Below are 24604 nucleotides of genomic sequence, written 5' to 3'. Positions count from 1 at the left end.
TTACATACATATGTTTTTACATATATATGGTTACAACATTACGCATATTTACAGAGATTTATATGTTATTTTAATAAAATTGCATTTGTTCAAATATATATTTGCAGATCTCGGATAATCATGTGTTACTGTATAACACTTGTATAGTGAAAAATAAATTGCTAAAAGAATAACAACACTCACTATATAATTCTTGTTCTATATATTGTATATGATGTATAGTGATTATGTATTACACAAGTACAATAAGCGCATATTGCAACAACACAATAATACGGCCATGTACAAATTGTGTAAGAACGAAATAAAAGTCGCATTTATACTTCATGTCGACGCAACTTTAGAAAATAGCCCGAAGGTTCGTCCCCTCCTGTCGATTGGTATCACGAATAGATACGATTTGGAAGAATCCAATGTTCTCTCGGATCGTTCGAGTGCCTTCGTCCGCCGGTTGAATTTCGCGCGTTCCCACGATTCTCGAAGTAGGAAGTCGCGCGGAAGCGGCGCCGCCATCTACCGAGCGGTCGAGGCGATCGATGAAACCGGAAGCCGGGCGGCCCGTTCTCGCGTACAGATGCCTCGCCAGCGTTGGCCACAGTAGGCCACATGTGTCTCGCGCACCGCTTTCCCGTGGAAAAGGCTCTCGCCGAAAATGCGCCGTGTTTACGTAATCGCGAGCGGTAACGCGATGTCAGGCCGGTTCTCGTAGACGCGCGCCATTCGTTGTGAGCACCGTACGCATTCGCATTGGACACAAAGCTAAACGCGCCGTGTCGCGGGTTTAGTAGCAGCGGCCGCCGAGAAAAACCGGACCGTGTGGCAGCCTGTGTGTGCGCGCCCCGTTGTCCGCTACCAGCGCTCTCGCGGTGAGTCCTCACGGGCGTATGCTGGCGCAAGACGGTACGCAGTTTCGATCGTATCGCGAGCTCGCGCCGGTCGCTCGTCAATATCGCCGCTAAAGCGCCGAGTCAGCGCGCCTAACCCATACGCCGAGCACGAGGCGCGCGCGCGCCTCGTCGCGATTTTCGCCGCGGCGATCGAACGTGGGCCGAGCGTCGCGTAGCGCCTCAGCGTAATTGTTCATTCGGTGTAGCGCGGCCGCGTGTTCGCAGTGCAGACACTGCGCGCGCCCGCTTCAGAGAGGGAGAAGCCGTCGCCGACCCTGTACTGTCTCCTGAAGTCTTCTTCTTCCTCGGCGCATTCCCATTCGCATGCGAGAGAGAGTCGACATGAGGGATCTCCGTGCCCCGAGATTGTGAAGTGGAGGTTACGTCTGCGTGAATTAGGCGCGCGTGCGTGCGTGCGAGCGTCCCTCGACTCCCCCGCGGACGCGTTTCTCGCGTACCGAGCGCGCGCGCAACGTGCGACCTCGTGTTTTTGTCCTCACGGTAGTGCACCTCGTGTGCCAGCAAGATGGCGGCCAAGGTAGCCAGTGGCGCGCAGGGCGGTAGCGAGCGGCCGGAAGGCCCCGGTCAGTCCTATGCCAGCGTGCTGAACCCGAAGAGCGGCATCGAGAGCCGAGCGAATACCTGCACGGGCAACAACAAAGAGAACATGGGCGGCCAGTCGGTCAACCAGGCAACGACGGCGCTGCAACACCAGCGACAGTTACATCATGGTCAGCAACAGCAGACGACAGCTGTGCAGAAGGAGCAGAACGCGCCGTCGAACATAGTGAAGGGCAAGCCCTACCAGAGAGCCGGCCAGCCGACGGCCCAGTCTACGGCCAAGTGTTCGGACAAACGTTTCCGCAGTGACAGCCCGTCGAACGTGTCGTGGAGTGTTCTCGTCGACATGGAGCTCGGCGTCCGTAAGGAGGCGCTGACCGCGTCGCCGCGTCGCGACAATGACGTCGACCGGCAGTTGAACAACGGCGACGTGGGCAGTGACGGCGAGTTCCAAACGGTCGCGCCGAAGAGCGCTCGGCGCAAGGAGAAGTTGCGCGAGCAGCATCAGCGAGACCATCACCGGGAACGTCATCGGTTGCGCGACAACAACAGCCGGCACCAAGCACGTGGTGGCGTCGGTAGGGGCGGCAGCAATGAGAGGGCGCACAAGGAACAACGTGGTGATCGTAACGTCGCCTTCGTCGTCACTGCCGCCGCCGCTTCCACCACCACTGCCACCGAGCACGGTCCGAGGGAGATTCATCGGGCGGACGATCAGGATGCCGAGACCGAGGCGCAATCCGTACCCCCACCACCCCCCATCAAATACGTCGAAGCGCCGTTGCCTGCGGTGAATCCCTGGACGAGGAGCAGAACGTTGACGACGTTGCAAAACGCCACAATGCCGGCTTCCACCAGCGTCGTCCCCGTGGCACCCGTGCCGGTCGACAGACAAAGCGAGAGGGAGAAAAGGGTGTTGCAGCCGCAGCAGCAGCAGGGAGCGACCACCGGTGAGTTTGAACAATCGCAGTCGACGAAGAGTCCATCTCGTGTTTCTAAATCCGTGCCTTTAGCACGAGTCTACGAGTTTACCACAATAGTTGGGGTAAACTTTTAACCTTTTGTTTCGAGTATTAAATTATAACGTCATTCTCGGCGAAAAATGTTCCCAGCGCTGCCAAATGTCGCAATTCTGGAGATTTCAACGTTATTACACGCCTTTTCAGAAATTATATTTTGCTACTTAGAACGAGAGACCACAAGTTTATTACATTTGTTGTATAGATTCGTACTTAAGGATGTGTTACTCATAATTCAATGAGAAAATTATAAAAAAACTACAAATTGATCTACATGCATTTCATTGCATTTCAAATGACATCAAAAATTTGACAATACTTTAGGTAAAAAATTATCCCACTTTAAAAGAAGCTGTAAGATGAAGTGAGTTTAATAAGAATCCGATAAAACTTACACTGAAAATATCAGTTATTTGAAATTCTTTAGGAGAAAATTTCTCGTCTTGTGACAAAGCATTCAGGAAGCAATATGTTAAATAGGAATTGGTTTCGCATGCACAAGGACAGACCTAGGAACAAAGACTGTGTTTCCGCTTTGAAAAAATGCGAAGTTTTGTTCAGCGAATCGTCGAGAAATGCTGAGAAGGTTCTCAAGCTTATGAAAGGAAAGTCTAGATGCTAGGTTATTAGGATACTAGGATTTTTACTACCTGCGAGAATCGCAGCTTACAAAGCGGTCACTTACAAAGACCCGGCGTAACACTTCTAACTGTTAAAATACAGGAAAGTTGAAAGATAGATTTTATAACTTAAACTCGAAAAACTTGAATCGCCAAAAAAGTATAAGATAGAAATTTTCGTACGCAGAAGTAAACACGATAGCCTTAACATGTGGTAACTATGATCTTCTATCGTACGATTGCCAGTTTGTACAGGCCACGTGTTAAATTATTATTCTGGTCTTTGTATAAAAGTTTCTACCATTTATTTTTCTCCGTTAATTTGAGTTTCTTGAACCCGAGCTGTAAATTCTGTTCTAAAGTTAGAAAAAAAAAACGCTTGTCTAAAAAATTTATATACTTGATAATTTTACGATATTGTATCATTTGTTAAGAAATTTTGAAGCTTAGCTATTCTATCGTAGTGATGATACAACGTTTAAATAATTCCTTTCTTTGTTTAAATCACGGCAACAATAAATATAATTTCAGAAGGTTTTACGAATCGCCTTGTACTCTGTTCCATAGTTGCGAAATAGTCTTATCATCGTTCTCCAAACTTTCCGACAGCAAGGATGCTCCGATAACGCTTATATAATTATTAATTTGTTGTGTGCATCTATGGAAATATCTTGTTCCATTACGCGCTGTCATTCGTTCGATGTGCTTCGTCGAAATTCAAGAAATGGTGTCGGGATTCGATTTCACGAGATACTTCCTATAAATAGATCGTCTGCTCTTCGATATTAAATATCTTCATGATCTTTGAAACTTTAACATGAACTTCATATTCAATTGAACGAGAAACGAGCTGTTGTGTTGTTCCATTTACATCCGTAAATTTCTATTCATCGAAACTCTCGAATTTTTCTAGTCGTTTGAAGCCGAAAAAAATTTGACGTACATCGACATTTTATCGGATTATTCAGATTATATCTTTATCTGCGGACCAAATTAAGGGAGATGATTCTGGTACATCATATTGTGCTCGTCACATATCGTTAGATCGTAATGTTATATTAGAACATATTTAAGATTACGAAGTATCTACGCGACAGACATCCATGCGGGAGGTCTGTATCGGATGAAGAGGTACGTGTTACGAAACGAGGCATCAAAATAGAACGTGCAGAGTGTGCGAGCGCTGAAAAATGGGAGAAAAGAAGAAACTCAAAATTCATTTAACGACGATAACGCAAATCTCGCTACCTATCTCAGGATATTTGATAATTATTCAAGATGTAGATATATAAATTCGTGGAACATCGTCGCATCGTTGAAAAGGAGAAATCCAAGTCCCGGCACGTATCGATACTTGGGCTGTTCGATAATCGCGATAATAAAAACGACAAACGCAGCGTGAGCAACCGACCGGTAAACCTTATCTTCTTACTGCTAACACGTCTCAGATATACGTGGCACTGAAATGTCCATGTGGCATAGCGAGATCGACATGTCTTCGACGATCGATTTACATATTAAGAAATTCAAATCGCTTTTTGCGAAGCGAATCAACTTTTTGGTATTTTTTTCTTGTTCCTCTTCTGCTACGAAGCATTTGTTTACTAGTGGAATAACTTTTCATCCGGGCTCTGATTTATCGTCAAACTTTTCTTGTCGCTTTTAAACGCTTTTAAATTTTTAGGTCACTTTATAATTTTCCCATAATATTTTTATTATTTTGACTAATGGGCAGTATATTCTTAACATTTATGCTTATAAATATTTCTAATACATGACATTCTCCGGTATCCCCCGAGTCGTTGAAAAAACGCCGGAAAAGTTTAATACATGGCTCCCTTTCTTTTTTCTCTAACCGTAATTTCTAGCCTCGTTCTCGCTATTTTGACGCGAAGTGGCGAGGTCAGAGGGAAGCCGCTCTCCCCGACGTTGTTATCAAGCATGTGACGGCGTCGGTATTTTCGTCGCGACCGTCGATTCTGTGGTGTCCGGGCGTGAGACCCGTCGTCGAATCTGCGAGTCGTCGCGATTACGACGCGAGTATGCAATTGATCCATTTGTCGCACTGATCGCATACGGGACGCGAGCGTCACGGGGGAGAACGCAACGAGCGAGGGCAACGACATTGACACTCTTTCCTTGGCGCGGCGTAGACGCCGCGAGTTACGAGGGTATCCTCTAGTATGACGCGCACCGTCTTACTTAATAGTCCGTTCGATCGAACGAACGTTCACTTTCGTTCGAGGAATCGGCACGCGCAATTGCGAACTTTCGATTTAACCGTCAATTCCGACGTAGTAAGCGGACCCTCGCGCCTTCTTAATGGGCAAATCTCTCCCGAATACGAACAAGCTCTCGACGAATTCTCCGGGAAATCTTTTTCTTTTTTTTTCTTTGTTTGGAGTCAGTGTCGGCATCAGCGTGAATCGTTACTGGCCTCAACCCAAGTTCTTGGAACTTTTATCTTAGAACCCTGTTTATTTTTCATTGTTTCGGTTCCGGTGTCCTATATCTGGATAAATGTTACTAGATTATCTAACCCGTTGAACGTTAGGCCTATTCTTTTCAATTGTGAACGAGGTTGCATTTTTTATTTGCAACCTTCAAAGCGAAACAAGTCTATAATCGAACATTGAAGGGAAAGGGAACGGAGTTCTAGTGCAGCTGACAAGAACAAGCCTATCGTAAATTCCAAGCATGACAAGTATTATAATCCCCTACTAGATTGCAAGAAATGCAACTCTCACGGATATAACCTCGATAAAAATTATCCAACTTTCCATAGATACTAAGAAAGAGTTCTGCATGGAAAAATTTAGTACCAATTCAAAACGCATATATAAACAAGAATATATAATCTTACATGAAGATAAAATACTTGCTCTTACGAAATTCTATATAGTTCCACCAAAGATGTCGTATTTTTGTTATTCAAGAATAATTTTTACGAATTGAGAAGAAAAAGTGTTGGATATAGAAAGAACGATAGCAAATTCAGATACAATTCTTAGTTTATATATATCGGTTTTTCTATCCAATATTTTTTCAATTCATGAAAATTATTCTTGAGTAACATGAATTTTAATGGAATTATAAAATTTCTTCATGTATGAGGGCAAGTTTTATCTTAACGTAAAATTTATATATTCTTGCTTCTATGAATGAAAATATGAGTCTTGAATTGATACTAATTATTTCTTGTATACGTCCAACTCGGTTTCCATTCGACCAAATGAGCTTATTAAAGCACCCGTCACAGAATCCCGAGTCATAATCCTTTTTATTCCATGCATTTAATATTACGTCGCGACACGCTCTCACTCGTAACAAAATGCGCGTGTTCTTCAATGATGATACGTGTCCTTCGTGAAGTTTGTTTTCATCGGCATCGAGAGGTTGGCCGCGATCGTGGCAGACCTTTCAGCCAATCTTCTTATCTCGAGAATAATTTCTAATAATTCATTCTTATGTTGCTAACTGTTTGTTGATTATGTTTCAGGGACTTCCGCTTTTCACGGTCATCTTTTTCCTTACTCCAAATGTTCAAATTTCAAGATCCATAATCCAATGTTCCTATTCATCTCTAATCCGCGTTTTTTCCGTGGATTCTCTTTAATCTCTGTTATCGAAGGATTTTTCTGTATTCGAAGAATTCTCTATGCCTGTATGAGAATCGCGTTCATGAGATGAGATTCGTTGATTAAACGCGTTCAACCTTAAGTGTGTGAGCGCGAGAAGGTTGGGCCTTGGATCTTACCGCAATTGACCAATCTTGCCGACGCGTTCGATCCACATTAAAATATGTCGCAGAAAGTGAGAGTCACGAGAAGGGAAACCTGTTTTCGCACGGCCGGGCTGCCGCGATAGGAGTTAGAACGTTCGACCGGTAAATATCTTTCGCGTACGGCCGACTCTCGAGTCGCTAAAACAGCGTTTTCCAATACGATCGCGCGAGATGCTGTATTGTACGTCGGTGATAATCCGGCCAATTGTGCGTCTTGATGTGGAGGGTCGATATTTATTTATTTATTTATTTATTCATCCATTGTATTTTGCGGAAAATCATCCCTTTAATATGTCGAACGTAATCATACATATCATCAAAGAAAAAAAGAGAGTGTGGAAAAGAAACATATAAATATATATTATAAAGATAACGTTTGAAATGATTGAATGTACTATAAAGTATGCGGTGCACTTTTACGCAAAAAATGATGAGAACCTTCTAAGAAATCTCCCAAGTATCAAGTGCAAATACTTGCAATAATTCTGGGTGATCAGCTAGGCCTCTCAGAATATCATTCATAACGCGATTCACCTTTCGTGTTATGTCATACGATTCAGTCACAATCGCGAGTGGCGATGACACTATGCCTAGAAATATGTCGTAACGTTGCACGATCCTTTCGTCCGTCGATTCCCTCTTATTTTCATACACGTGATATAAACATATGCCTTATCTCTCCCATATCCGCATACTTTTTGAAAGAAACACACATTTACACGGATGTTTTATTTTCATCTCTTTCATATTTACTTAATGAACGACTCGAGTAAGCGGGCGGAGAAACCTGAAAAGAAGCGGTCCGCCGTGGCGATAATAAATGTACGAATTTGCAATTTTAAATACTTTTGAAAGTTTTCCGAAAGTAATAAAATTCAAAGTATCAAACCGTTTGATATCGACGCGATCGCGTCAAAGGCTTTGACCGGGAAAGTACTTCGACATTCGATAATTGCCGACGCCGAAGAAATAATTTCGCGAGCTTGCGCAAATACACAAATCCCACTCGACTGATAGTGTTTGTTTACAACTAAATATATACAGTAAGATATTGCCAAACGGTTCTAAGTATGAATTGACACTTTCGGTCGAGCAGAAACGATATTGCATCATTTGACAACGTCACACACGTTGCTTGGTTACTAATTGATCAAACTACTGGGATACTTTCCACGCCCTGCGATATCGAGCAAGCCGTTGCGAAGAGTTCCCGATTGTTCGTATCATCCTTCTAATTACTAATTTGTGTAATATGAATCCGCCGAGTTTTCGTCCGGTGATAGTTAAGTAAATAAAAGTCACGATTAACTGGCCTACACAATTTTATTTACGTACTTACGTCGCCGAAGCGAAAACTTTTTTCTTTTTAGTCATTTTTGCAGCTTTGAGAAGTTATTCCTTCCGGGAATAAATTATTTTCGCTTCAGACGGGAAAAATTTGTCACGGTACAACAATTGCGCTTACATCCTGTACACCTGTTGTACCTCGCGTAAGTTCGGGACACAGCCGCATCGTACTTCGTGCGCAAGGCAATTGAAAGTAATCTCGTTTTATGCCGTTTCGAGCGGCTCTGTCGTCGCCGTCGCCACAGCCGCTGAATCACTTCTCAAGTCAGTCGGTTCTCAGTGGCTCGTCGACGCTCGAATCACGACTTCAGTATCGATCGTGGTATTAAACGCAGCTTGTGACCGTGGAATTTTATGCATGATGTGTTAACAAACGAATCGAAGTTTAGTTCGCGTCAACGGAATTTTCGAGTAACGCCACGACCGCGCGATTTCGTTGCAGTTTCGATTAACCAGGAAATGACCGTACGGTGACTTCGCTTCCCTCTCTGAAAAATCGACGACTTGGACGACTGAAAATCGTCGTTAAGGTAGTTGGTCCGTGACGATGTAATACTGTTAGAAAAATAATAGTTAATACAACACGAAAAAGCTCGAGAAATTGTAATTTTTTCATAATATTTTTGCAAATCTTTTATCGTTTTTTTCATTTTGTATTAAAACCATAAAAGTAGTTTTATTAGAATTAAAAACATAATATCCAAAGTCGTTTTTATATCTGTGATATAGATAATGCTTACTTTGACTTCAATTATTTCCGCTTCGGTAGCTCGATTTTTGTCTAATTTTACATGTGTGCAGAGCGTGTTTCGATTGATATGCTGTTGAAATTTGCAAAGATCTCTCGGAAAATGCATTTACGGATCAACTACCTTAATTAAGCGATATATTCGAAAAACTCGCGACTAGGCGGGTTGGTATCGCACTCTGATAACTATTCGACAACGTGTTGGACACGATCGCCGCGCAGGGATTGCGTCTCGCTTTTTCGGCATGTGTGAGGCTGTGAAATTTTCGTCCGCGTAAAACCAACCGCGTTTGTTTCGCGGTATCCTCGACGCTGACGCGATTAAAACCACAGATTTAATTAGACTGGAACTCGCACACGAGGCGGAACGAATCGGATTATTGGATCTACCGTCACAACGAGAAGTCGCGCGCGTTCGCAGGATGAAGATAGACGAAAACGATGTCGTTAAACGTGAGTTGGCTTGATCGCTGTTGTCTCATTATGCACGCCGTAAATACGTAATGCAAGCCCGGCGATGTCGAAGTGTGTGCCGCTTTTAGTTGCAGGCAAATAAACAATAATTTCTGTTAACGTTCACCGTACAACAGGTACGTAACAACGAGACCCCGTTCTTGTACGAGTCGCTCCTCGTTGATGTTTTAATTGGATTCTCCGTTATCGCTCGTTAGGCTGCTTATGACATTATCATCTGTCACAGGTTGTGTCACAGAAGCAATGAGTGTTATCTGCGAAAATATCGCATATTCGAGTTTTACGGCGACAAGTGTACGTTATCGCCTTCTCGAATTCCCCGTGTGTTGCCCTTTCTTTCGGCAATTAACTGCGGTAACATCCGCGTCACGATCGGGACACTTACGTGAGATCACTTCGCACTTGGCGATTGTTGATTATCACATCTCGTGTGCATTATCATGTTCTGGTCGAGCGGTGTGAAATCAGCCATCCCTGAAATTACGCGTTGCAACGCAGTCGTGAAATGTTTAATCCAGCGGCAAACGCTGGCAAATCTCGTTTCTTGTCTTCGTATGTTACCTGGTTAGCGGGTTCTAATCGCGTTCGCTCTTTCGTTGTTTATTGTTTTCGATCACCCACGATCGCCGGCTCGTCGTGCGTTCGGTCGCAGGGCAATGTGCCACGATTATATTATTCCGGCTTCAGTGTCCTCCGAGGCTCTCTTGGCACCGAGACAAGATCGGAGCAGCGATTCGCCGTCGGTTGATGAAGCGATCCAAACTCTAATCGAGATTGCGAAATTCGCTCACGTCTCGCACAGTTTCTCACTCTTAATTACAGCATTCGTCTCGACTCTCTCCCGCACGTGGCAGAACTGAAGAAGCGAACTTCGAGTCGCGTCGAGTCGGTGAAAAGCAGAAAGAACCACGAAGGAACAACTCGGAAGTAGCAAACGAAAAATCCAAAGCCGCTTCGCGCCTCGACGGATATTTTTTATCTGTTGCTTTTGTTGAATTCAAAAATAGCAATATACTCATGGTGAATACACAGGATGTGTATGTGACTTTTCTCTTTATTGGAAGATGGAAAATAAGGAAGAAAATATGAATATTACAGAAATTATTCAAATTGACGTGCTTTCGGCATATTAATATATAATATGGTGTGATCTAAAATGGATTGAATAACAAAGTACATCATAATTGTTTCATATTTGTTCACATGCGTTATTAATACGATGTATTAATTCAGCTTAGGTATGAATTTTCCCTTCATAGTCTTTTAATCTTTGTGAATTTTTCTTACTTTCCATTCTTAATAGAAATATATTACAAAAAAATTGTGCCGCCATTTATAAATTTGAAACATTTGTAGATGGATAACCGCTCCGAACTGGATCCGTGTTTATATTTTTTTTTTATTTCACTTTTATTTTTCACTTCTATTTATATTAGAAACATGTTCCTTAAGTTTGTACAATATATCATGTAACACCGTGTACATAACTTAAAAGAATGTACATATAAAAGTTTTCTAATCTCTTTACGAGTCCTTGGGGAATTTAAATATACATATATCGGTAGTGTTGTCGGTGTATGGTATTCGTCGGTCGTAAAAACTCATGAACAGATAAAAAAGTATAAGATAAGAGGAATAATGAGTAATAAAATGGTGCGAAATCGCGATTTTGGGAGAGAACACACGCGGAGTGGCGGAAACACGACGAAACGGCGATGTTAATATTAATATTATATTAATAATATTAATATTAACATCGCCGTTTCGATTATAATATAATATTAATATTATATTAATAATATTAATATTATAATTATAGTTTTATCACTGTATTTTATATAGACGTGGCGTACAATTTATTGCTTCGCTTTTCACGACTCGCGAATTATTCGCATATCGTTTATAATTTTTACTACAACGACGACCTTGCCGCTTCAGTTACGATGAGGAGTGAGTGTTACGTGCTTCCTGAAACGTGTCTTTTAAAAAACAATTACTACGAGAGCTTTACTCGCAAGCGCAATAATTCACGATGTATGATCGGTCGCAAAAAGGTTGCAACACTTTTTATTATAAGTTTCGGAACGTTTCCGGAGATACATTTTCCTACTAGATACGAAATGCGTTGCAAAACTCGCCGGAAAAAAAGAAAGTGTTGCAACCTTTTTGCGACTGATCATACAGTCGTTATAATCGCAGGAGCAATCGAGAAATATTTTCGGGAGAAAGAAAACACGCTTGGGAGATTACCGATATCTTTCAGTGCGCGCGCTCTTGGATGATACGGTGGTAAATTGCGTGAGCGAGTTTTTGTCCTAAGCTTTTTCGCTCGTTTTCGTGTATTCACTACATTTCCCCTCTTCAATTTCACGTATCGGATGTTACAGATAAAAATATTCGTGAAACGCACGCATGTCTGCGACCGAGATAATCGAGGTCATGCGGTTTGGAACAGGTTATGAAGGGGCCGATAAAGATATAATTACTTGGGGGTAGCTTCCGAAAAAATGTTTAATGCGCTCTGGAATGTCGGACATCGAATGTCGAATCCTTATATATTATTACAAACTTCTCCGTTGCGATCGGCTCTTTGTGATGATTTCCATTTTTCTTTTCTCTATCCTTCATATCAATAATTATGTGTTTTTAATTAGTAAGAACATGCGGCTCTATACGCTTTATTGACATTGTCTCATCTTGAACAATTGAGAAAAATCTAAAGACGCGTAACTTTTTCTACCGAATAAGCCGAATATAATATTAATATATTTTCTCTTTATGTGTGCGCAGAAAATGGTGTCGGCAGCAGTGCTCAGCCTACGATCGTCAAAGCTTCTCGAGATAGGAGAAAATTCAACCAAAAGGTACATGTGCAAATCTCTTTTGTCGTTTTAATGCGCCTGTTTATCGGAAAAAAGCAAGTTTATTCGGAAAAAAATTTTTCTAAAATTTGTGCGCAATTGTATGACGAACTTGGAAGATAATGTACATATGTGATACAAAAGTTAATTGAATTAACGATGCATAACAAAAATTTTAACAATCTTTTATCTTTATGACACTTGAAGAGAGAAATAATCGTTTATATTGTATAATAAACGATTTTACATATCCAGAAATAATAGTTCCATAACGAATGTTATAATATTGCATTAGAGAGGCATATAACGGTGATAAACGCAATTCATTTATACTGATTGTGCAGTTAATAATAATGATATGTTACATTATTGCTGCAGGCAAGTGACTTTACGGATATCGGGGACTGGCCAACCCTAGGAACACAGGGAGAGGTGCGAGTCATTGAATTCCTCTTAATGTACAGACTGTAATGCACTATAAAGCATGCAAAACCTAGAGCTCACAGATCTCTTCATGGATCTGTGGGTGTAGAATTTTTGCTAGAGAAATGTCAAGTGTAATGTAACCACAGACGGAAATGTTCCGTCTGAAGATCGTTCAATACTTGTCCACACGCCTTCCACGCTATCTCAGTTATCTCAATTAATTATCTTAATTCAGAAATCGCACTTACTATACATTTTATCCAATATGAATATTTATATTCATAAATGATGTACTTCCTGCTTTAGAAAAAGGCAACCACGTCACCGCCGAAGCAAAATGGTACCGCTGAGCCGAACAATTCCAAAGAGAGTAGCACCAGCAACGTTGAGAGCAGGGGGAAAGAGAATAAGGAGCAGAACCACTGCCAAGACGATAGTGACGAGCATACGGATAACAATGAAAAGAAAAGGAAAGGTAAGGAGGTCGATCTTTGCACTTGGATTGTGCTAACGACGAGATAACGACAAAATGTATAGTGGTCTCCCTGCAATGGAAACTTTGTTTTCAAATGTTTGAGATGCGAATTCTAATGAGATTCGATTTCTAATAGTTATGCTTCTCCTGACAGTAAATAAGCAAAAATGGGTTCCGCTGGAGATCGACCTGGCAAAAAACCGTGGTAAACGAGAACGCTCGCCGAAGTATCAGAACCAGAGGGAAAGGAACGGTGAAGGTAAAATCGCTCGCGCACAACGATGTCGCTTTAATTCCGGCGACGGAGAATGTGCAGTTTTATAACTGAGAATTGCGATATTAAATACTGTAATTGCGATCCTCGTGTAATAAACAGATGGTGAACAAACGTGGCGCGAGAGGGACTATTATGACCGATCGACGGGGTACAGCAATTATCGGGGTGGTCGCGGTGGTAGAAGTTACAGAGGCCGAGGACGCGGTGGCGGACGTGGTGGCGGTCGAAGTAGTAGCTTCAGACATCGACAAGAGCAAGAGTATCAGAATTATGCTGGCACGGATTACTTGCAGGTATGCTTTACATCTTACTCGATGCAGCATCTTGAGTTAATTGTCTTGCATTACTTTTCTAATATTATTGTCACGGATCAACTGTCTTAGATTGTTATCGCGAAACATGACCATCTCGGTCACAATGATGTTAATATGAATGGGAATATCTCTGACGAATTTGATGGAGATTAAATTGAAAGTAGAACTGATCGTGAAACTCTTGCATGTCTATTATCTAGGAAGTTTTTGTTTTTATACATCTTGATGTTCACTTTTTCTTTCTTCAGGTGCTTAAATACGAACAACCAGATCCTGCCTACATGATGGGGCAATGTTTGGGAACGTTCTATTATAATAATTATATTAATTTAGATACCAACACGTTAAAGGAATATATACGGAAACAGATGTGAGTTCTTATTTTTGTATTATTTTTTTTTTTTACTTGTACTTAATTCAGCGTGTAATACTGAAATAATCGTTTCGTTCTCCTTACTTTATTTGTCACAGAGAGTATTACTTCAGCGAAGAGAATCTTATGAGGGACTTCTACCTTCGTCGCAAAATGGATGTTCAGGGATTTTTACCTATCACTTTGATCGCATCTTTTCATCGTGTACAAACTTTAACAAATGACGTGCGTTTAGTGACAGAGGCAATTATGGAATCTGACCAACTAGAATTGGTGGATGGGTACAAGGTACGATAAAATATACTTCGAGAGGAATTAATTAAATAACATATGACATAATATGACCGGTATAATATATAAATTCTTTCTTTTCAGGTCAGAACAAGGTTTGATCCGTCGAAATGGCCTATCCTAGATAGAGCGGACAAACCATTGTTTTCAGATTCTTCGGAATTATTTATGCCGCCTCAAAGTGAAATAATACCCCATATACTTGAAAGAGAATTTTATCCTGCCGCGAGGCCTTTACCTAGCATACCCGAGCCCATCGTAATGCCATTTATTCTTCAAACTGATCACACTATTCCGATACCAGGAACATGTGACGAATCGGAAAGCGTTTCTTCGTTGATAGGCGAGACTTTAAACCCCGATGTGCCAGAGTTTATACCAACGGAATTGACAGGAAACAGCAATGACTTACCTACAGCTACGAATGAAAGTAATGAAACGAAGAATGAAAAACAGCCAGTAAAAGCGAAAGAGATCGTTTCCGAATCAACAAGTAGCACTCCTACTTCTAATCATAATCTTTGTACGAAGGAAGACAATAAATCATCAGCGATGACATATTCTTCCACTTCAAACTGCTCGCCAGAGGAACATGGAAAATCAAATTCATCAAACGACGATGTTTGGCAAGAGGTAATAAGTTCTTATTATTTCATATATGAGTTTTACATAATTCATTCATGAATTACAATATACAATATATCATTGATAATAATGACTAAATATTTTTAAAAAGTTTTAACCATAAAAAGATGTAAATACACGAAATCCATAAAAATAAATTATTTGGAGGTGAAAAGAAAAGTTAAGCAGCCACACAAAGAGAAATCCGAGGAGAAAAAGAAGACCAATGTTAACAAGGACGAGGAACGGGAGGAACTGGACTTCCAATTCGATGAGGAAATGCCTCTGACTGGTCGAAATAATGCCTTCTCAGAATGGTCAGTAGAAGACGAATCTGTATAAAAAAAAATACCATAGATGTTGGCACTATTGACATTTATCTAATTGTGGATTTGATGGCTTGTACTAATGTGCACTGAGAAGGAACATTTATGAAGATTTTACCTCAGACTTCAATGGAACTTAGCATATTTATAGAGTAGCCAAAAACTATTATAAAAATCTACCGTGACACTAAGAACATTTGACCAAATATAGAATAAAGCTGTACATATGTGATACAAAAGTTCATTGAATTAACGATGCGTAACATGCAAAAATTTCAACAATCTTTACCCTATCGTTTTCCGAGATATTTAATTATAAACTTGTACGTATATTAGTATAGAAATCTCATAAAACGTCAAATTTTTTCTAGTTTGACATATTTGTGTGTAAGATGGAAGTTTAAAAAACTATTGTAATATTAAAGACAATATATATAGTTATACGACTCTACTTAGTTTATTTGGACCAGTGATTGACGTCATTCATGTATGGTGCTGCGTTCGTATAATATCGAAGCAACACGAGAGTATCGAATCAGATTGATCTCCTCAATAAATGATGAATTCTTCAAATCATGATCAATTCCTAAAGGAACATGAATTTTCTCCTCTAGCGTGAACTCGTGGAAAGAATAAATTTTCCAATTTGAAAACATTCGGGATTTTCACGTTTCCGCTTTAGGGAGAAGTTACGTAACCAACACCCAGAACAAAATTAGTATATATGTCCGTTAAAGCTCCAGAATAGTCGCTATGACTGTCCTTGTTTAATGATATCAAAAGTGAGAAAACGCATATCAAGATTTTCTACGTTATACTTTCAAATAAAAAGATAAAAATTAATTTGACACGGAATCTTCTTTTCCAATTTCTCTTCTCATGATTTTATTATTGATCGTTCGAGTAAAAGAAGTGTTCGTCCAATTCTACAAGTTTGCTGAATCGATCACAAATGTTATTTTGTGGATACAGCTATTTTATTTGGAGCTATAACGCAAAAAATGTTTGACGTCATTAAATCCGTCAAACGCTTCGATTATATTGCACAGGTCCGAAGATGATGAAGATTATGAACTGTCGGATAGAGATATTAATAAAATCCTTATCGTCACGCAAACGTCTAGACCTCCGAAGCATGAAGGTTACGACAGAACTGGAGACTGGGTTACGAGAGTAAAAATGAGTCGAGATTTGGAGCGGGCTATTAATGATGGATTATTTTGTTACGAAGAAGATTTGTGGACACAGGATCGTCAAAGGGTAAGTTTTGTTATTTTCCTTGCTATGTTTAAAAGCCAAAGGACAGATGGATCTTACATGAATCGAACTTGTGTTAAAACAGTACGGCTCTTCTTCGTCTATTGGAAGTTATAAGACCATCAATGTGATTAGCCAAGAGGATTTCGAAAAAATGGCACCGAAAGCTCCTAGGAAAGCGAATCCGGAAGTACCGCCGCCACCTCCTTCTATTGCAGACGATTTGGAAATCGTGCAATCGTCATTACAGGTATATTTCGAATTTTGTAAAATTGGTAAATATATTTGAAAACCCCGATTTTTTTAATCACTGGAAATTTTTTAATTTGATTTTTTGCAAAAAAATGCTTTTTTCCTACTTAAGAAAATCATATATTTTCTACTTAAGAAAACATTTCCTACTTAAGAAGATCATATGATTCCACTAAAAATACTAAACTTGAAATAATGTTAAAAAAAGATTAATTATATAATAATATTACTCTTTTTTACTTTCTATGAAATTTCACAGCTTTTGTTTGAAATTTGTCTTCGAATAATTTCTTTCAAAGCAGTAGTCTGTACTTTATCTTCAAAGCGATATTAGTAAATCCTACAGTAAAAAATATCGTTAAACTAAAACATTGGTCTTACAGCTTCCATCTACGAGTCAAGAGTGTCAGGAAAGAAAAGATCGTAGGACAGAGAAGAATCGTTGGAACGAGAAACCAAGGGTAGAAAGAGAAGAGCGAAGAGGGGCTCCTCGTTTCTTCGCCGTTGTGAAAGATGGGCCGTCGGTTGATCCGAGAACACCGCGCAAAAGGAAAACCCGTCACAGCAACAACCCTCCAGTGGAACATCATGTCGGTTGGATCATGGACGTTCGAGAGCACCGCCCCCGAACATACTCCACGGGGTATGTAGCATGTTCACTTGATTCTCATTGAGATATTCGTTGTATTTAATACGATACCGTTATTTTATATTTTAAGATATTTTATGTGATTTGTTATATGTAATAGTTCCTCAATCTGTTTGAAATGTGGTGTATGATGATATACATTCTTATTTGTCTTCTTTTCCCGGCTGAAGGGATTATCTTGTAGAAAAATGGTAAAAACTGAGCAAACCTAGATAATCGAAATGCGAAAGTGCGAGTTTATTCTGTATACTCTAAAATTTGTGCTCTGCCGTTTATTATTTTAGGAGTAGCGCGGGAACCAGTCCTAACGAAGGCTATTTGTCGAGTAGTTACGGCAGCGTGCCACAGGCTCTACCTACGTTCCAACATCCCAGCCACGCTTTGCTGAAGGAAAATGGTTTCACCCAGCAGGTGTATCACAAGTATCATTCGCGTTGCCTAAAAGGTATTACTGACAATATATCAGATATTCCCTTAAGGAGGTTGTAAGCAGTGATGCCAATTACAGCATCGAGCCACAACGCACGCAAGCGTGCGCAGCTTCGGCCGACTCTCCATTTCCGATAGCTATTGTTAACCACGACTATTACTACAGATATTTTGTCGACGAGACTGCAGTATCTGCGAGACTACGATATTGAGTTCCTTACAACCTCTTATCAATTCGATTGATTGAGATGATGAAACTTTCTTTTTTGTCTTCTTTTCCCGGCTGAGAAGAATGCTTGTGCGGAAACGCTTTTATCTGACTATTACTACATAAAGAGATAATCGTTCAGTACTTTATTTCAAGATTTTCACTTATATTCTATATCTGTTCTCAGAACGCAAGCGATTAGGCATTGGGCAGTCACAAGAGATGAACACTCTCTTCCGTTTCTGGTCGTTCTTCCTGCGTGAAAATTTCAATCGTACCATGTACGAAGAATTCAGGACTATTGCCAAAGAGGATGCTTCCGAAGGATACCGATACGGGCTAGAGTGTCTGTTTAGATTTTATAGTTATGGTTTGGAGAAGAAATTCAAACATCAATTGTACAAAGACTTCCAGATGGAAACGATATACGATTATGAAAGTGGTGAGTGGTCGGGATTTAGTTGATGTCCATTTCCCTCGAATCAGCACAAAAATCAGAATAGGTTGTTTGACTATGACCCAGTGATGGTTAAACAGATAAATTTGTGCAAGAGCAAACGTGATGTTTCGCTAACGCCATGAGGACGCTCGTCCTTTGAATGGAGTTTGAAAGTAGCATCACGACAAACAATTGCAGCAAGCAATTTTTCATGTCCTTCGGGCCCCCGTGTATATACTGAGATAGCAATAATATATGGTAAATATTAACGAGTTAAATTGCTCGAATTAACAGGTCAACTGTATGGACTAGAAAAATTCTGGGCATTTTTGAAGTATTACAAGAATTCTGATCAACTTCATGTGGAACCTAAATTGAAGGAGTACCTATCGAAATTCAAGAATATCGAGGACTTCAGGGTAGTGGAAGTAAGTACATTTATGGATAAAAGTATTCTTACGCTTTACTCGTGTAATCGATTGTGAGACTCATTAACCCCCTTGTATGCTCCTCGGACGGTGAGTCAAGATTTAATTTCTGCCGGTTTCTGGAATTAGCACATAATAGGTTGTTTAACTATGACCCGGTGATAGTTAAACGGTAAATTTGTGCCAGAGCAAACGTGATGTTTCGCTAACGCCACGAGGACACTCGTCCTTTGAGTGGAGTTTGAAAGTAGCAGCACGACAAACAATTACAGCGAGCGACTTGGCATCCGTTAAGATTTACTCAGATATTTCGCTTATTTCCAGCTAAGCTGCCAATGTATTCTTGAATATTATATATTCCAAATGATTGGGAAAATAATATTCACCTAATAAAAGTTATAAGTGTAATATTCCCCGTTTGTTACAAAATTAATAAGATAGTCCATATCTCGATAACTGAACCGTGAACAGTGATGTGATTATAATGGGCCCTTCATACGTTTCCAACAAACAACACCCGTCTGGTTTTTTACAGCCACAGATACTTGAGATGCTGCACGTTGCGAAGAAGCGCAACAGAAGCGTATCCGAAAGTGCTAGCGGCGAAGACGTGCGAACGAGCAGAGAACGCCGACTCTCGGGTGGCTCCAGCACCGTCACACTGCCAACCACAAATTCCGAAAGTAGTAACGCGCAAAAGTCACGCATGGAGCTGGCGAATTCGCAGTTCCGCAACAGAGCCAGTTCCTTCGGTTCCGGCAGGCTAACGAGCCATCCTCGACGATGGAACGACCCAACGACGTCGTCGTCGTCGTCGTCGACCAGCCAGCGAGATCTCAACAAGCAACAGCCTCGTAGTAGGCACAATTCCGGTTCCTGCACGAAATCTCACGAAGTGGTGAACAAGTCGCAAGTCACTGCCAGAGATCGTACTCAACTCAACTCCAAGCCTGAAACGAGCAAGTTCGTCACGATGAAGATGGAGAGCGGCTCTACGTCCTCCTCCCAAAAATGAGAAACTCAGTTGCGGTGCGCTGATGATGCGCGCATAAACTCTTCGAGCGACTACGAAGGCGAAAGGAAGTGTTGTATCGTGTCGCCTTCGGCGATGGAACGGTGTTTCACCGTAACGTATACATGTGGAGTGACAGTAATCGATGAATACTACAGTGCTTAACGATGCACCGATAACGGTCTGAAAGAAAAGAGAGAAGAAATGCGAGGATCGCCGATTCTCGGGATCGTCGGGGAAGTCGTCGTCGTGTAAAAGCATTCACGGAATGTACATGCACAACGCTAGATTTATAAATGTAACGTTACTCGTAAAGTAGTATCTAATTTTTACTCAAGTCCTTTTATCCAGCGGTGCATAGCCATCGTTTCACGCGAAATATTTTTACACGCTTCTCTCTTCATTACTTATGACATTTATATTACATTATGAGATGTGACATAACTAAGAATAGGGAATGAAAGAGAGAGACGATGAGTACCGGATACGTGTGTGCATGAAGAAGAAATCTAAATTATGTAAATTTATTCAAACATTTTTGCCCACAAGTTTTATCTTGTGTTTTAACATTTATATATATTTTTTTTCCCCGCAATAAAGGAAACTCTTCATATCTTTACATCAAGAGAATAAGTGCTTTATATGGAAATGTGAAGTGTGTTTATCTGGGATAGAGAGAGAGAGAGAGAGAGAGAGAGAGAGAGAGAGAGAGAGAGAGAGAGAGAGAGAGATTAAACACATGTATTCGGTAAACATCTCACATTAGATCCGCTCGATTCATTCGTTCCTTTTACACTTTCTTCGCTCCTTCATTCTCTCCGGTATTTTAATATACATTTATTACATCTCAAACAAAAAGCGTTATGAGATGCGACTGAAATAAACAGTCCTATCATTATTTGAATATACATACAAAATTGAGAGGTTATTAATGATGGGTTACAGCTGCACAACTATTTAATTTGTGCTATCTTTTGATTATGGAGATCGAAACTAGAATTTTCTTTTGATTATTCAACATTTTTCATTGAAAGATGCACTTCCCTTTTTTTTTCTTTTTGCCTTTTTGTAATAAGAATCTTTCTTTATAGTAAGTACTTTTTTACGCCGTTGAATGTGCGCTTTTTGTTATTCAGTGCACTCGAAGTTTGATAATGTTTTTTAATAATAAGTGCACTCGGTTCATATGATTGGTACGAAATTTATGTCTCCAAAGTTAACAATGATAAAGATTTTTTAGTCAAGTATAGGCATAGTTCTCGACAAGTCTTGTACAATCGTAAAATCATGAATCTATTTATGAACTTAATGGATATAAGGATTTAAGAGATATTTCTTTAAATACAATTATAAATATTATTTAATATGATAATAGTTTGCATATTGATTTCATTAGAACGGACTACTATCAGACTCATATTATCGCTGAGCTTGTAATTTTATTCATTACAAACAATTTTGCCTTGCTAAATAAATGTTAAATCTAATAAGCGTATAATACAAATACTTATAATGCCGTTATTTTAAAGGAAGAATAAGCCTATATACATATGTGTATTATACACTGTCTCTTTGCGCACGTTGCTGTGTAAAAGATAGCCTTAAGTAAGAAACATTAGATGAGAAGGAATTTTCTTCAAGAACTATGCCCATGCTGCTAAAATATATCCATTGCATTAAAAGTAATATTATTCATAACTGAATAGACCGCGCTTTTCTGTGACAGTCATAATAATTTTTACAAAAGATAAGATCGCTTCCTCCACCTCGATAAAAATTCCATTCAAATATGGTAGTAACAGTTGTAAGATGTTTCACGTTGAACGTTTTATAGTCTGTTTTTCAAGATTCCCATATTTTGCGCATAAATATTTTCTACTGATTTTACGTTTGCCATATTTGATTCTCGACCGCGTAAGCGTTTATTTCAAGTTCCTGTGTCCTCGCTATGGCTATTTTCATTTTATGAAATTAGAAAAGCGATAAATCGTATATTAAAATCTATTGCGGTATACGTGGAGATAAAAGAATATTGTTTCAGCATTCAGTACATTTGTAAAAGTGTCTGGACGCTTTTCTCGAATCTCAACAATAATAGCTGAAAATTACTCCTTATCTACAAACTACTTTGCTATGCTTTAAGACGTAAACGATAAGCAAAACGACTAGTTACCATCGTTTATTAGAATTTACAATCGACTGTGGCTGTTCAATTTATTTACGTCTTAAGGCTTTAGAATAATCTGTCCTTGTTTAATGACGTTAGAAGTAGCAACGCATGCCAGTTCACAGCGAGTACTTAAAACATGGTTAGATAAGAACTTAAAACATGGTAGATAAGAACTTAGTGCAAAATGTAACTTACGTTCTTACACTATTCTTTTTTCATGATTCTGTTACGTTATCATTTTATGGCTATTCATTGATTTCTCGGGTAAAAAAAAACATCCGGATATTTTTGCAAGTGTGCTAAACCGAGTGCTATTTTGTGCGATATATTTCTCTTATCTCCACACGTACCGTAATATATTTTGACAGTTTCTCGCTTCTGACGTCATCAAACAAGGACAGCCAAAGCGAGGACACAGCAATCTTAATTCACCTAGAAAGGTTAACGTATTGACGCCTGCTAAAACTTGCGTTCACTCGAAAACATCCGGATTCGAGGTCATCGGCAGAAATCGTAGTATGCTATTGCCTATTCGTTGAACGAATTTACATACGTGAACTTTTTTGCGTGTGTGTATATAGGCGTCGACCGAATGATGGATCTAGCAAAATTCTGCGTCTCGAAATCGAGCGAAAGGAAATCTTTGCACGATCGATTCACACACGTCATTTATTCCGCATCATGCAAAAATCGACGAGTTCGTTGAGCATTTGTAAATAGAAAATAAGCACTGAGCCCCTTGATCGGCGAATCGAGCGAATCGGCGAATTCTATCGGCAGATTTTAGTCCATTATTTTTAAGCAAACCGACAGTCNTTTTTTTTTTTTTTTTTTTTTTTTTTTTTTTAAACCGCATATTCGACAATCCGTTCACCTGCGAAAGCAGCTTTGTTATACCCGTATCCTTCACATTCTGATGTAGTTCTTGACAGACACACGCACTAGTCACGCATCGAGCCAACGTGCTATGTCACACATCATTGAGTTCCCTGTAAAGATAAAGAGAAAGAGGCGAGGATAAGACGATTGGCGGTGAGAGTGAGGAACAGCCGCGACGATTGCTTCATCCGCGCTACGTTACCTGTGATGTGTTACAACGCGGCGGTTACCATCCACTCACATATGTGACGTATAGTCGCGGTATGAAATATTTATTTGTCCGAACAGTGCACGCGCATATTTCGAGACGTCTCGATCACACGACATTTAACGTCTGCGAACGGGCCGAGAGAACGGATCTCTCGCGCGTACATAACTTTAATTGCATGATATAAAACGGACGATAAGACACCTGGTAAATGATTCCGACGCGGATATGTACTTCCGCGTTGTCGAGTGCGGCATGGATTTTCCTCCCTCTTCCCCGGTCCTTCCTTGCTCTCCGTCTTCCCGCTGTTATTACAATAATAACCCCCTTCCTCATGTCGTCACGTGGGACAGGATGAAACTCAAAGCGGAGTCCTTCGCGTTCTTGGATTTAGCAGGAGAGAGAGAAAGAGAGATTACGTAATATCGTTGAGACAGAATTATATTCCGCGTATCATGTCGTCGTCATAGTCGTTCGAGCGCGGATTCAGGCGACGTTCGAACGAAGAGTCTAATTGTTTGTTGAATCGTCCGTTGCAGGCGCGAGATTTTTGATACGCTCTTGTTGATTCTTGCGAGGCGAGGGTCGGCCTAGTCGGCTTTTCGGCGAAAAAAAAAAATAGTGTGCACCTCGCTTTTATTGATAAAGGGGGATAACGCCTAATTGAAATTTCAAGGACGCGCCCGTCGACACGTTTCCGCGAGAGCAACAGTTTTGGAGCGACAACTGATAGTGATTCTTAAACGAAACGTCAATCGAGAGTCTGCCTCCGTTCGAGAACGACTTGTTCGCGAAGACGAAGATAAAACGAGCCTAACGTCGTCGTCGTTATCATCCATCGTCAATCATTATATCATTATCGTCGTCGTATCGCGTGCCGTTGCTCAATTCGCGGCAGCAGAAAGCAATTACCGATGCGTATTCTCATCAATCAAGAAAGAAGATGAAAGAAAGTTATTCTTTTTCGTTTAAATTAGCACACGTCGATATGCTAATATGATATGCACAACGAAGAATCGCATAAATAAGAAAATTCGTCGTATTATCGAGAAGCGATAAAAATTTCTCGTGTTTATCAAATCACTAAAAACGAACGGATCGAAACGTTCTCGAGAAAGGGAAAAAATCCGATCGAGTCGAATGAAGTGAGAGTGAGAGAGAGAGAGAGAAAGCACAAATAATAGCCGATCGTTTTTCAGTCAGTTGCGATATATAGTAATAGATATTGTACAGACGCCGGACAAATGGAAAATAGTGGTGAAATAA

At 40.3% G+C, this 24604-nt stretch overlaps 1 protein-coding gene across 6 annotated transcripts; it reads left to right on the top strand.

The window, feature by feature from the left end:
• The first annotated feature begins 13 nt into the window (after positions 1–13).
• On the top strand, positions 14–23060 carry LOC106746625 (la-related protein 1B). Of its 6 annotated transcripts, none has more exons than XM_014623406.1 (18): positions 8483–8748; positions 9310–9419; positions 12231–12304; positions 12680–12733; positions 13034–13202; positions 13357–13461; positions 13579–13772; positions 14042–14163; positions 14265–14454; positions 14542–15090; positions 15250–15398; positions 16457–16667; positions 16750–16914; positions 17300–17559; positions 17850–18010; positions 18390–18644; positions 18936–19069; positions 19605–23060. In XM_014623406.1, the coding sequence occupies exons 2-18, from the start codon at positions 9389–9391 to the stop codon at positions 20082–20084; spliced, it is 3303 nt and encodes a 1100-aa protein (XP_014478892.1). In that variant the 5' UTR covers positions 8483–8748; positions 9310–9388; the 3' UTR covers positions 20085–23060. The 6 variants fall into 6 exon arrangements, with proteins under 6 accessions (XP_014478888.1, XP_014478892.1, XP_014478890.1 ...); XM_014623404.1 differs by having other exon boundaries at positions 9189–9419; XM_014623403.1 differs by having other exon boundaries at positions 9128–9419.
• Positions 23061–24604: the final 1544 nt, after the last annotated feature.

The sequence above is a fragment of the Dinoponera quadriceps genome, unplaced genomic scaffold (assembly GCF_001313825.1).
Source record: "Dinoponera quadriceps isolate SergipeBrazil2010 unplaced genomic scaffold, ASM131382v1 scaffold2076, whole genome shotgun sequence".
Classification (NCBI taxonomy): domain Eukaryota; kingdom Metazoa; phylum Arthropoda; class Insecta; order Hymenoptera; family Formicidae; genus Dinoponera; species Dinoponera quadriceps.
The sequence above is the reverse complement of the archived record's forward strand: the minus strand, read 5'-3'. Positions and strand labels throughout refer to the sequence as shown.

Coding starts and splice junctions, on each gene's coding strand:
- LOC106746625 (XM_014623402.1), top strand. CDS start 1,414: ATGGCGGCCAAGGTAGCCAGTGGCGCGCAGGGCGGTAGCGAGCGGCCG. Junction 12,734..13,033: donor CCCTAGGAACACAGGGAGAG/GTGCGAGTCATT, acceptor TTCCTGCTTTAG/AAAAAGGCAACCACGTCACC. Junction 15,091..15,249: donor ACGACGATGTTTGGCAAGAG/GTAATAAGTTCT, acceptor AATTATTTGGAG/GTGAAAAGAAAAGTTAAGCA.